Source organism: Wasmannia auropunctata, unplaced genomic scaffold, assembly GCF_000956235.1.
Source record: "Wasmannia auropunctata unplaced genomic scaffold, wasmannia.A_1.0 LD336076.1, whole genome shotgun sequence".
NCBI lineage: Eukaryota > Metazoa > Arthropoda > Insecta > Hymenoptera > Formicidae > Wasmannia > Wasmannia auropunctata.
In genome coordinates, this window is record NW_012026814.1 from 2,493,611 (window position 1) to 2,507,235 (window position 13,625).

General features: G+C 41.1%; 1 protein-coding gene across 1 annotated transcript in view; it reads left to right on the plus strand.

Moving 5' to 3' along the window:
- Positions 1–10,261, plus strand: part of LOC105449497 — a 46,229-nt gene extending 35,968 nt beyond the window's left edge. Inside the window, exons 5-6 of the mRNA XM_011688751.1 lie at positions 1,030–1,121; positions 10,072–10,261. Coding sequence (XP_011687053.1) covers positions 1,030–1,121; positions 10,072–10,261 — 282 coding nt within the window. The remainder of the gene's footprint in view (positions 1–1,029; positions 1,122–10,071) is intronic.
- Positions 10,262–13,625: the final 3,364 nt, after the last annotated feature.

The following is a 13,625-nucleotide window of genomic DNA, read 5'->3' on the forward strand; positions in this document are numbered from 1 at the left end:
TTGTCGGTATGGATCTTTTACCGCGTTAATTCCGGTATCTCATGCAATTTCTCGACCAGTTTGAGAAATTACAGTAACAAAATTTCATTTGGTCACACTGTTGAATTGATTCTTTTACTTTTTTAATATTATATATAGATAAATACGCGCGTATGACTTTGCGGTATAGGATATTTTTATGAACAATATTTCTAGCGTATATTTTATTACATGGCTTTAAAATTTACAACAACAAAATATAGAGAAATTTTCTCTCAATATTTTAAATTTAAAACTTTTACATGAGAATTCAATAATGCATAATATTTTACAAGTTCTGGTTTAGTAAAAAATAAATTTGTCTTGACTGTGAAATTGATAATATTTAAAATTATGAGTACGTTATATAATTTATGCAAAAGATTCTTTTGTTAAATGCAAAGCATGAAGAATTTTATGCAAGCTTTTCAACGCTTTGGGAGTATAACTTTAAAGGCATTTTCCCTCTTTACTTTTACCTTTACTCATTTTATCTCGAAAATGCCAGTTAGACGATGCTTGATTCGGCTTCTACTTTATCAGAGATTCCGAGCGCTCTAACAAGTACATAGTACATTCCAATACAATTATAATATTAATTTGTAGATAAAACTTGAAGACATTTTTATGAAATATTTTGTATATTAGAAAAAGAATGATTGAACTTGGAGATGAAAGTAGAGCGCAGAGTGTGCCAACTACTTTGAATTTTTCTGACTTTGTGTCAATCAAAGCGTTAAAAAGAAATTCATTTCCGGATACACATGTATTTTCGGATACCGTCACAATCTATCGCTACCTAAGTGCCGTTTTATAATGACATTTATAAATAATTTTAATGGATGATTGACATTATTATATGCTAAATGCTTTTTCCAATACGTGCGGGAGGAAATTCAATGCTGCACCACTTTTATTTCAAGTATCTTGATCCGCAATTAATCTGTCTCCTGTACGTATATAGCGTAGTGTGCGCGAGTTGTAATGAAATCGTTTGTCGCGTATCGACAGACACGCCTGCAGTGTTGCGGAATTAACGATGCGAGCGACTGGACCAGATATCCTGGTTTACCCGGGCCCCTTCCATCCTGCTATTCCACGAGGTTCGTACAACACCCCAGAAACACCTCTGAGTGCTCGAGACGGCCGGCGGTAACGCAAGTTTCAGATTTAGTACCGAGAGTTGCCTCGAGGACTCGTCCGAGATGAGAATCCAACAAGCCCGCTAAGCGGCGTCCCGGTTTCTCTTTAAAGAAACTCTCCCGGTGCCACTTAATCGATCCCCCTTCCCACGCGGCTTTTCGGGTATACGAGGGCGCTACGTCGTCGTTGCTTTAAGACGGGATCGCGTTGCTCGCCAAGACGCGAGAGAGCGGCTTGTAGACGATCCGATTTATCTCGCCCTGCTCTGATGAGCAAGTTTCTTTAAAGCTTTGTAGACTGGGGAGATATTGTTCAGTGCCACGAAGATTTATGTGTCGAAGCGTCTCTCGGATCATCTGCAAGATTGACGAAATAAAAGTACCCGAGAGCGCATCGAGGTATAAGAATAAAAAAATAAATTCTCGTTAAAGTGGGATAAATCTATCTCCCTCGCGTCTTACGATTGATTTTCTTTCCGGCGTACTCGAAATCAGAGTCGACGATGTATTAAACGAATGATCAAACTTTTAAACCGCACGATGGAGTTCGCGCTCCTCAGAAATTGACGTCTGCCGATACCTTTTATCGCGTAGAATCTATACCGCCTCCGATATTCAACGTCGCGTCAAGTTCGATAAGCCTTAAGCCTGTATCTAGGACAATGGGGAGAGGGGGAGAGGATTATGCTATTTAAAAGTCTATCAGTAGAAATGTATACTTGTCTGTCGCAATTGAAAAGTGGCACGCTACGAGTACGTTGAATTTCCGCAGCTGTCACGAGAACGCAGTATATTTCGCTGTAGAAAACTGGTAGGGGAAGGTTTCGTGTCGTCCGTATCGCAGCGTGTAACAGACGCCTGTTACCACTTTTCGCATATTTTCGCGTTTCCAAAACGCTCAACGTTCCGTATCAACGGTATAAAGGGAGAGGAGGTCGCTTTATCAGTACGACAGCCCGTATCACAGTCCGCGATTACGCGTACCTTACACCGTACGTATACCTGAAGTCATTTACCGCGATCATTATTCCCATTCGGAAGGGAGGAACGGGCGGGCCTATTGTGATAATGGTCGAAGGCTTTCATGGAGACCGACGGCAGCGCACGTACACGTGTCCCTTCGTCGAAATGCGATGTTGTATGCTTAACAAACCGCGTTTGGTCCCTACGCTTGACAAACCGCGTGCGCGGCCATAAATTGGTTTAAATATTGATTCTCATTTTAATGCGAAGCGAATTGCGCTGTGCAAATTATATCTGATTACGTCACGTCGGATTTGTCGTCCCGCAAGATACGCAGTGCGGTATTTGCCACGTTAATAATCGACATAGAGATCTTGATAATTCCGATCGTATATTCTTTTTGATCGCCGATTTCGTTTCTCCCATTCAGTACAGCGAAAACAAGTCGTCGCGAGTCACGTGATAAATCAGTGACGAGGCATTACGATACGTTACGAAGAGTGTCACCGGCTGCTGGTGCGGTTTTTGCGGCTACGGCATGAAATTTACGAGGTCGACACTAAAAAAGATACTTTTCACCTGAATTACGAGCGGAATGTAATCGGATGCTTATCGTCTTCGGGTTGTTGCAATCTGGCGGGTAACATTGATGATTCCACGCATTCTATCAATTGTTTTTACGATGGCCACCGTATAAATCGCAACTGCGTGCTGAACGTTGGAGTGAATAATAATTTGAAGTCGAAACTAAAGTCACACCAGCGAGACTCACACGTCCTGTGTGCCATACTTTTGCCATATATATTTTTCATGAAAATGGAAAATCCACCCATGCTGTTCTACGTTTCTTCATATACATACATTTTTCATTCAAAGCAATACACGTCTGTTTTGCATTTTTCGCCGTGGTCTATTTTATATAATATTTATAAAGAAATATTGGGGGGGGGGGGACGGGAAAGAGGAAACAAAAACAAAATATAAAGGATACACTCCATAGGTAAATTTTTGATACGTGAAATCTGAACGCCTCAGTACATCAAATATCTTCATGTTTGAAGGAAATTTAGTTTAAAAAGATTTGATTTATAATTCTTAATAATTATATTGCTTCTCTCTCATTAAGTTTGCATAAAAGTTTTATAAATCTTTAAATTGAAAATTTTTTTGTTTTTTATCTAATCGACTTATCAAATTGGCAGCGCAGCTTTTCAAGCATAGTAAAGATTTTTAATTTATTAATCGTTTAAGCTCCAATATAATATGGAAAGAGAAGAAATTTTCTATTAAACTAATGAATTTTTTATTATTTGTTTATTTAATATAAAATGTAAGTTTTTTACAACTTTCTATATTATCGCAAAGCTCTAACATACATGTGATAATCCATTAAAAAAAAAAGTTTTTGCATTGCAATCTGCAAACTGTGTTTTTTTAATTTTTAGTATTGTAAAAAATTTTTATTTTCCTATTTTTTTATTGTCTTTTTTATGACAAAGTTTTTGTCGTAAAAATTTGATGCGTTTGTCAATTTAATTTTGTTCAATTTTTAGCGCGAGTCCAAATTAATTTCTGTTTCGAAATGTAAATTTATTCTAATTTTGCATCAACAATTCTTAAACAAATCGGCGGAAAACTAATTTCACTTAATTAAAATAATTTTAATTATAATATTAATATATTTTCAAATGAGAAGCGCACCACGTTTATTCGAACACGTATTTCCATTGTCAAATCTGAGTACGTTCACTTTGTCCCGGTTAAAACTGATTTCTCGTTCAGATGGCTATCGATCACAGCAAAGTAAACGTCGTGTACCGATGTGTCTGCCCAACCGGATGGGAGATAGTAGCTATTGACGTACAGATATTAGCCCTTGTCGCGAAGATTAAGTTGCATCCGAACGAAATTGCGTTGTACGGTGAAACGGAAACGTCTGTACATACGCTGAACGCAACGCCGACGCGTCTTTTCTTCTATTAATAATTTCCACGGGTACTTATGCGAGTTTCAACGAGGCCGGGAGCAAGGAAATTTATTTTTATCTGCCATACACAAAGAGTGTGCACACGTATCTGCGCATATGCGCATATGCGATGTCCGGCGGACAAACGAGGGTGCAAACAGGCCGGCCGAGGAGATCGATGCTGCACTCTCGCCGGCAAAACGTCACGCAACGTCGCTTATGCATATGACCCATGTTGGCAGAGAGGAAGAAGTGGCGAGAAAAAGAGAGAGAAAGAGAGAGAGAGAGTGAGCGAGTGAGAGAGAAAGGTGGTGGAAGAAAAAAAAAACAAAAAGAAAAAAGAGCGATCACCGCCAAGTCCGAAGCACGTTTTTCCATAGACACGGTTACGTCCTGTCGCAACGTAACGCAACGTAACACCGGGCACTTTTATATCAGCGATGCAACTGTCATACGCTATGCGTCGCGATTCTTCTCACGAGAGAGCAATGAGTAAGCGCACATCAGGTCAGGTGGCATCTCGTCGATGCCCGGAATTGATTCGAAAGTTAAGCTCCCCCCCCCCCTCCCCGCTCTCGCAGGCGTGAGCGTAGCATTGGAAAACGCGCCGCGCGCTGCGAGCGAATTTATCACACGGGGTGTTCTCGCGTGACTCGCGCCCTTCTGAAAATATCTAGTCCGTGTATCTCTCCCGTTTGTTTCCTCTCGCGCTGTTTGTGTGCGCCTCTCGCAACGTACGCGCCGGTACGTCCCTTGTATATTTTTTTTATTGGCGTCCGTGCACATCCGTCGCGAGGGAAATCCGGGGGCGACTCGCCGTAGCCCTTTTTTTCCCTCCGTCGCCGATACGTGACTGCAATGCTGATGTGATATTTATGCGATACGTTATGCCACATTACATTACGATGTTTCAATTTGCGCGTAAAATGATTTAAATATGATATATGAATGACGGTTTCGATCAATACGTACGATTGTACGTATAATTGTTATAGCCGTATTCGCGTGTCGCTTGGCAAACATTTCAATAAATTTTCGTTTCGTTTGTATCGATGTATCAAAGGGACGAGAGTTTATACAGTAATATAAATATTTAACTTTTTAGAAGCGAGAACGTTTTATCTCTCTACAGCTCCACACACGCCGTGCATTTTCATACGTGCGATTAAATTGTAGAAATAGGACGATCGTGTGGAAAACGAAAGCGTCAACTCATGCCGCTCCCTTGCGATGCCTTTGATGAAGAAAATTTCGTAAACCCATGTGAATTCCGCTCGTGTATCAAAGCGAAGGACTTTGTCTTGACAAGCGACGTCAATACGATCGCGACCATCACGCATTGCGCGTGTATCTCGCCCGCTGCAGTATAATCCGCAAGGATACCGAAGAGAGAATCACGGTTTTCCTACCCGGGGGCATTTTATTCTTGCCGACGGGTGACCTGATGCGAGCGCGAGGATAAAGATGAGCTGCACGCAGCAGCCGGACTGCCATAACGTGCAGCGCGTTGATACTTCTTTCGAGATGAACTTTTCGCTACTCGGTCTGCCGTGAAATACACGGGGCCCGCGGGGCCGCGTCCATGGCATAGTCCGACATTACGGTGTTATATTAAAACTTTCTGTGCGATAGATAATCTTATTAGGACTTTTAATTTTCGTTCAAAGAAATCACCGGGTCCTTTGTCCCGAAGTTTTTATTTAATACGCGATCGTCTACCAGGAGTGGAGTTCTGCCCGCGCTCGCGCGGAACTCGGCGACTCGCTCGAATTATTCGTATCTTAGTACGTTTTTCCGCGCGAATACATTTTTCAAAAGTGTTGATAAATTTCCCGAGGCTAATAACCTCGTAATCGGAATTTTAGCTGCAACTTTGCGTTTGCATAACGCGTTAACGTGCGCGATTTATAATTTTTGTAACAGTAGATAAAAACGCGCGATCTCTTGCGTGATGCTGCTAATGCACGCGAAAAATTAGATCGTTCGTAATGTCGTTGCCGCCACGCTAAAACGCATTAAAACAACACCAAAAACGACAGTTAAATATTCGTGTGCGATTGCAGCGGGATAAATGCGCAGCGTTGCAAAACCATCCCGACCATTTGCAAATTTATCTCATGTTGAGTAACAATTCCATTCACATACGATACAGTCAAATCAATCTGTAAGTCTGCAAATGATGCAGTACTTTGAACATTTAATTATTAATTGATGAATTAACTTGTAAACGTCTAGCAAATTTATGATCAAGTGGATTCAATTTATTGGCGTAAATTCTCACAATGTTACAATACTAACGTAATATTACGGAGAGACTAAAATGAGCTATAATACGGGCATATGGATGCCAATAAATACATTATGCGCGACACATTGTACGAGTAAGAATAGCAACATGGTAACGTACGTCGATAATTGGCTAGGAAATACGACAGTTTGCGTTACACCTTGTCGATACGATCATTATTCTTTAGCAGTTTTTTTTTTATTATTCAGCCCTATTCGAAAATTTCATTCTTCAGCTTTCGGATTTTACTCGAAAATGTTTATCTTCCATTGTTGAAAATAATCATATAACGTTGTCGAATCTTTCCATTGATAACTGAAGGGCTTGTTGCAACATAGAGCTAACTCACAATGTAGTCGAATATGTGATACAGATAAAAATGGATTTTTTTTCAATTTTTTACTTTAACTTTAGAATTCATTTTCTAAGTTTTTACAAAATATGAGTTAGTTTACTGTTGCAACAAGCCGTTCAATTATTTGAAAAAATCGATCTTTATACAATTTATATTCTAAAACAACTATTCATCGGCGTATTTTTTTTTTTGTAAAAAAAAAACAAGGATAAATATTTTCAAACGATAATTATTAAAAGGCACACAATATAAAATATAATAAGAAAAAATAGCGGTCTTCCTGAAAAATGTTTCTCCAAATGAAGATCGATTTCAAACTTATTTCGGAATTTGTCACCAAAATTAATTTTCGGGGATTCTGCAACATCTTATATAGCACTTTCTTTCGTGGCCGCTCGTGAGAAACGAGGCAGCTTCGTAAATCCTGAAGCGCGGCGAAAAGTCGCCGCAACGACGTCTCTGCGTCGCGTGCTGATACTCTTCCCGAAGTTTTCGCCTCGGCGAAATGGTCGGGGATGAAGCGACGCCCGGCGAGAGAAATTCACCGCCTCTGGTAGTGCCGGTCCGGAAGTACAACCACGTCTCTTGAGCGCGTGTACACGAACGGTTTCGTCGTTCCCTTTCCCTTTGGCTCGCGCTCGTCCTCTCGTCTCCCTCCCCCGCCGTCTCCTTACACCCCAGCCCCGTAATTCCCCTTTAAGCTGCTGTGGGAGGTCCGCTCGCGTGTCACACGTAGCGCGAGGATGAATATACAAAGGCGCCTTAAGGAGACGCCCGCCCGTACTGATGTTCTCGATATTCACGTGCACGTTCACGTACGACGCCGTCGGTACACGTGAACCGTTGGCGCATACTTAGCCGAGTGTATGTGCGAAAGCTTAGAGTTGCGCGTATGTATGTGTGTGTGTGCGGGTTTTCCTCGGCAGGCTTATAGAAGACTACCGACTACACCGACCGCTGACGTCGCGAACAATGGGGCGATTAACGCGACGGGAATGTGGAAAAGCGGCGACGTCTTGCACGCCGATAATGGAAACGCCTGGCGGCTTGAAAGACGTGAAACGGGACGTGCTGCACCTGGACGGACATTGAGCGGGTTCAATGACATTTTTACCAGGGTGACAGCGATCTTTTTAGAGCTAATTTGTTTTTGTCATAACTTTGCGTTAATGATATATGGTAGAAAATGTAAAAGGTCTCCTACAATTTAAATTTTAGGTGCTGAAGTGAAAATAATGAGAGATCTTATTCTTTAATAATTAAGTAAACTTCATATTTTATTAAATAGTAAAAAAAAAATTATGACTTATTGAGAGTTAAAATCGTTGCAGCTCATTGTCTTAAAAGTAAGATAAGTAAAAATATGAATAGAACAAGTTTTATTCATATATTTTTTTTAATTTTTGATATATCGTGTACAATTAATTACATTTATAAAACTGTTTAACCGAATATATGTTTTGCATCCGGGGAATTGTAGAGAGATTATTTAATTCTAATAGCCGAGAAGCACATAATTATTGTTGTTCTCGAAACAGAAGAAGAGAGAGTTCGCAAATGCGTAAGCTATTGAGCCGAAATATTCTATTTTGCGAGATCAACCTAATCGCATTTTTCTGAGAGCGTATAGCAGTGGATTTTCCAAGCTGATGTAACTGCGTTATTACCTCGGAAGATATTTCAACGGTACGATTGCCCTTTATCCCCGACGGTATATATTTCCTGATTTTTGATACGTATCGTCTCAATAGCTTTTTATCGCCGGATATCTTTGCGCGCGAGTGTGTGTATTTTGCCCTTCTTTCTCTATACCTTCGCCTCCGTTAAACACCTTTCGTATCTTCCTGAAGGGAAGTATTCCTCTTCTAATCTTAAGAGGGGATCGCGAGACGTATATAGAGAAACTTTCTTCGTCTTTATCTAATTGAACGTACGCGATGCAGGAAAAACATTTAAAGAAAGTTCGAAGATGTTTATATTGTTCCTCGCGTAACAGTTTCGCGACGCATAGATAATCTTACCATTTCATTTTTTGAGTATTATTATCAAACGGGACTACTTTACTTTTCCTCTCCTTGCAGGGATGAAACTCAATTTAACGGCGTAAAAAAGCTACAGCTAAATTGGTATCTCAGACAGAAACTTATAAATTTGTTAGATAGAAAGCTCCATACTTGTTAATTATTTTAGGCAGCAGACAGTCATGTAAAATTATTTTTCAATATTGTGCAAAATTACGTCGACTGAAGATACATGAAAAGATACGCTAATTCTGTGGATAATGCGTTGAAAAAAAGAATCCAAATCGCTCGCGATGCACCTGAAACTTTTCTATAGCTCCATTACTTTACTTGTCATTAGCGCACGTTTTTAACTCATTAACGAACGTTAAATGCACCGTTAACAATGAAATAAGCTGCGAAGTAAAATAGGCAGTCGGTTCTTTCAAGAGATTCCGCCTTAATGCACCATAAATGGAGGAGAGGTCGTGCCGAGGTTCTGGGCAACGTGTTTTGCCCGCGGACTCCACACTTCCAGCCACATTTTCTTGAGAATTCCTCGTCATTTCGAATTTCGCGAATAAATCTTCGCCCGCCGCCGAGAGTGTACAGTACCGGCTATCGTGGCCGGAAACACTTGGAAACGGTCGTGGGGAGGAGGACGGAGCAGCTTTTCCGCCAGAAAATTGAATTTCTCAGATAAGACTGTTCATCCTCGCCTTACAACCGGGACATCAAACGCGCGCCGCCACATTTTCTCTCGACCCCTCCCTCCCTTGCCACCCCGCAGTATGATAATTACAGCGCGGGACCGTTGTAATTTAAATTTGCTCCTTTTTTTCGCGAGGAAATAAACTATCATGGCAACGCGCGTTACTCGAAAAGCAAGTCGGGTGGGGTACGTTAGGACGTTGCAACATTATCTTTGATTACCGAGGATGCACGAGAGGGACGACGTTTATTAATCGACGTTACGGTGTCGTCACCCTTTAAGCGTTAAAGCCTTTCATCTTATTAATGTGGCACCGTGAGGGAATTAACAACAGACGCCTTCGTCGATTCTCTTTGTGATCTTGTTGCCTCTGTTTTTCAGTGGACGAGGAAACGGGACAAAGTAGTTGGTAATCTTCTCATTGAATAATGTAGAGATGAGAAGGCCATGTGATTATAAAATCACAGGAGACAAAGATGACAATTTGAATAAACCACAATATAATAATTACACGAATCCAGCATTAGCTGCTCTCTTGCGATATTATTTATTCACACTATGTATTGTTATATCCTGTCGCGTCTTTCTTTTGAGATTTCCTCCGTCGAATACGCCTTTCATGCTTTAGCCTCGACGAAGACGGCAAGAGGAGCGTGTGGCAAACAGGCTGTCTCGACGCGATAGCGTTGGATTTGGCCTGGATCACCGCGTATGTGGTGGGACTGTGCTTCATGTCGATCTCGTCGCATATTCTGGCTATTGTATCGGTTGGGATACTTTGGCGGATCTCGAAACGAACATCGGTCTCCAACGGCTGAGATTCTTCCGCGATTCACCGTAAATACCGCGTGGCGATTTTATGCGTTCGCGTTGCAGCGGTTCATGACTCTTCAATTTTAACAATCTTCTTTAAGTAAATCTTTATGTTAAGCGTTATCGATTGTATACCTCGATTTATTATTCTACGAAAAATTATTTTCAAAAGCTGTCTACTGCAATAGGTAGGTTATTTAAAAATGCAAATATCTTTTATGTTGTTATGTAAGTGCAATTGAATTCATTATTATTAAATGATTTTATTTAGTTCGCGCTTCTATTTGCCCTGTGCACAATAACGAATAATTAAATTAGTTATTAATAATGTTATAAAATGCTTTAATGTTATAAAATTTAACAGAAAATATATTTTGCACGTAATGCTATTTATATAAAGAAATAAATGCAGAAATTTTCGATTATGAATGTTCGCATAAATATTATAATAGCGTAAATTGATCCTGCATTTGCGCTTTTAAGGGTGTTTGTTATTGTCTCTCGTTATACGGTAGCGGCCAGTAATTTGTATCTTAAGCAAAAAAGTTTCCCTAACTGTACATGGCTTTTGTAAGCGAGGAAGAAAATGGATGGGAGTGGCGATAGGAAGAGAATAGAAGTTCTTATTGCTTCCGCTTTGCAAACCTAGTGGCCATCAAAGGGGGTGAGGGGGAGGGGCGAATCCCTTAGGGAAAACGGGATGTTTCGTCGCGATAACAATGGTCAGACCACTTTGAACAGAACTATTCTCGATCGCGCCATACGTTATCGGATTGCCCTTTGTGATGATTCTGACCTACGCTGCTGTTATCACTTTTAGCAAAGATTCTCGCTTGAGGCTTTAACGAAAATCGAACATGTATTTAGAAAGTTGCGAAGCTAGATTTACGGTTATCAAATTAATTTTGCATTCGCGTGAGTATTGTAGAAATCAGTAGTTTCCCGCTAGTAAAATAGCGTGTAAAATGAATTAATTCACGAATAATTTACTTACGCCGTCGCATCATACTCGCATTGTTATGTTAATTCCCCAAGAATTTACATACGCAATATTGCCGTATGATTTACGATCCTGAAAAGTTGTCGTATAATCGGAGAAAGATTAATATTGAAATTCCCGAAATATGTTAATCTTTATTTTAATCATGTTAATTCTCACGTAAACAGGACCCAGACGATTTTCCCACCAAAATTTGGATTGCAAATTGACATGTTAAAATATTTAGTATTTATTATTATTTATCACTTCTTTCCGTTCGAGTAACTCGAAATAAATAATATAACGAAATAAGTAGCGAATATCACCTTTGTTACGCACAATGATTGCGTGGGCGTAACGATACATGTTTTATCGATGAAAGCTACTCCGGAATTCCACTCAGAGACATGATGGCTGGAGAGATAGAAGAGGGGACGCGCAATTCCTTTATATTTTCCGTTCGCTAACTGGGAGGCTGTAGCCGTGCGGAGAGAAGGCTATGATAAACGAGTTGTCTCGCGGCGATAGCACAGGACCTGGCGTAGATCACGGCGCGCGTCGTGCCGCGCCGTTATCGAACTCTGTTTCATGGCGAAGCTGGCCCACATTCCGACGATCGTACTAGTCGAAGTTCTTCTGTGTACGAATCGGATCGGCCGCGGATTATCGTCGGCTGATCCGTTTACATTGGTGCTCCATTATCGCCCGCTGGATTAACGCGAGCGTTTCGAGAATGTCGGACAATCGACGTATCGCGTATATATATATACATATACGTGTATGGCAAAAGCACGGAAAATCATTCCGCCCGGATAGTGCAATCACATATGACAAATATTTTAAAAAAATTTCAAACATTTGTACTAACATTTATTCGAACATTCAGTTAAATATGTGATCGCAAATATGTAACCATTTATGAAATTCTACTAATAGATGTAATTAATATAGGTTTATTTTAATTGAAGCTTAAAACATTGGCAATAAAAGGATATTGTATAAAAGAGGATGAATATTAACGATGATCTGTCAAATAGAAGCGCATTTTAAAGCTCTGTATAAAATAACAAAATTGTGATATGCTACCTGAAATTTTTTTCTAATTTCTGTTGTTCTTCTACGTGACAACGTTGTAACAATCACTATTTTTGTCGGTAATGTTCAGGCCAGCAAAAATTATGCATCATTAAAGGTAGAGTCTGTCAGCAGTAGTGACAATATTTTTTTATTCGCGAAGCAAAACAAGTGTTTATGATAGTGTCGGCCGGCTGTGGTGAATTTCAAAATCGCTTTATCGCGCGATTTAATATTTATATCCAGACGCACACCACAAACGCGACAACAAACGCCACTGTTGCATAGCTCTTCTCTATTTACTGGCGAAAATAATATCTGCCTCGGGCAACTTTAAACACGCTCTCTCCCTCTACGCTACATAGCCGCTTGTAATTTGCACGCGCAATTACAGCATGATCAAACGAGATGCTGCCGCAAAAAAATATCCTATTTACGTCGTGCGTCTCCGCGGCGCGGCGGCCCAGAGACGGCGAATAATTCCGAAGCCCGGATGCCTCGCTCGCAACGCAAGCTCGATTATATCGAAAGCCGATCGGTTTACACGGATGCTCCATTATCGCGACCGCTTTGTTCCGCGCCGACGGAATCGTGAACGCGTCGTTCACAGACCGTTCGTGCGGCTGGTCTTAAAAGATTAAGTGCGATCTTGCGTTCGTGCTTCCAAGAACGACGTCGAACTCTTTCTCTCTCTCTCTCTCTCCTTCTCGTCCGGTGAGTCCTCGACTCGAGAAATCATGTTGATGGAGAGCGAAACGCCCTCGCGCAAAAGTTTCGTATGGCGAAACGACGGGAGAAAGCCTCGAATTTAAGTCGAGCGGTTCCGCAAGCGACCGGCCGATCCCGGATTACCTTCGTTTGATCCGTTTACGTCGATGCTCCATTATCACGGATTCGATTCTCGCGATAACGGATTGACAAAGTGGCTCCCGCGAAAGCCCCCGCGCGACGCGACGCTCCGAATCGTCATCGCGCCCGTGAGAAATCGAACACGCTGTTTTACCAATTCCATCTGGTTTTCCGCATCGATGGAGTATATCCGCCGCGCCGTGCTATAACCGTCGCAAATCGCGATTATACGCACGACCCACTTTTTTTCCTCCCCTGTACGTTTTTCTTTCTGTCGCGTTTTGTTGACGCTCCTCGAATAGCCGGGGTAAGTGTTATCGAACAATAATTTCACGTTTCGCCAATCTCCATGCAATCGACAAACCCATGACAAAGTGTCTGCGAAGCGCGATCGCGATCTAAACGCGGCACTGTCGCGCGATTGCAATTTAAAACTCGTTACTAGCGCGCCGTTAATCTGTTAAGTC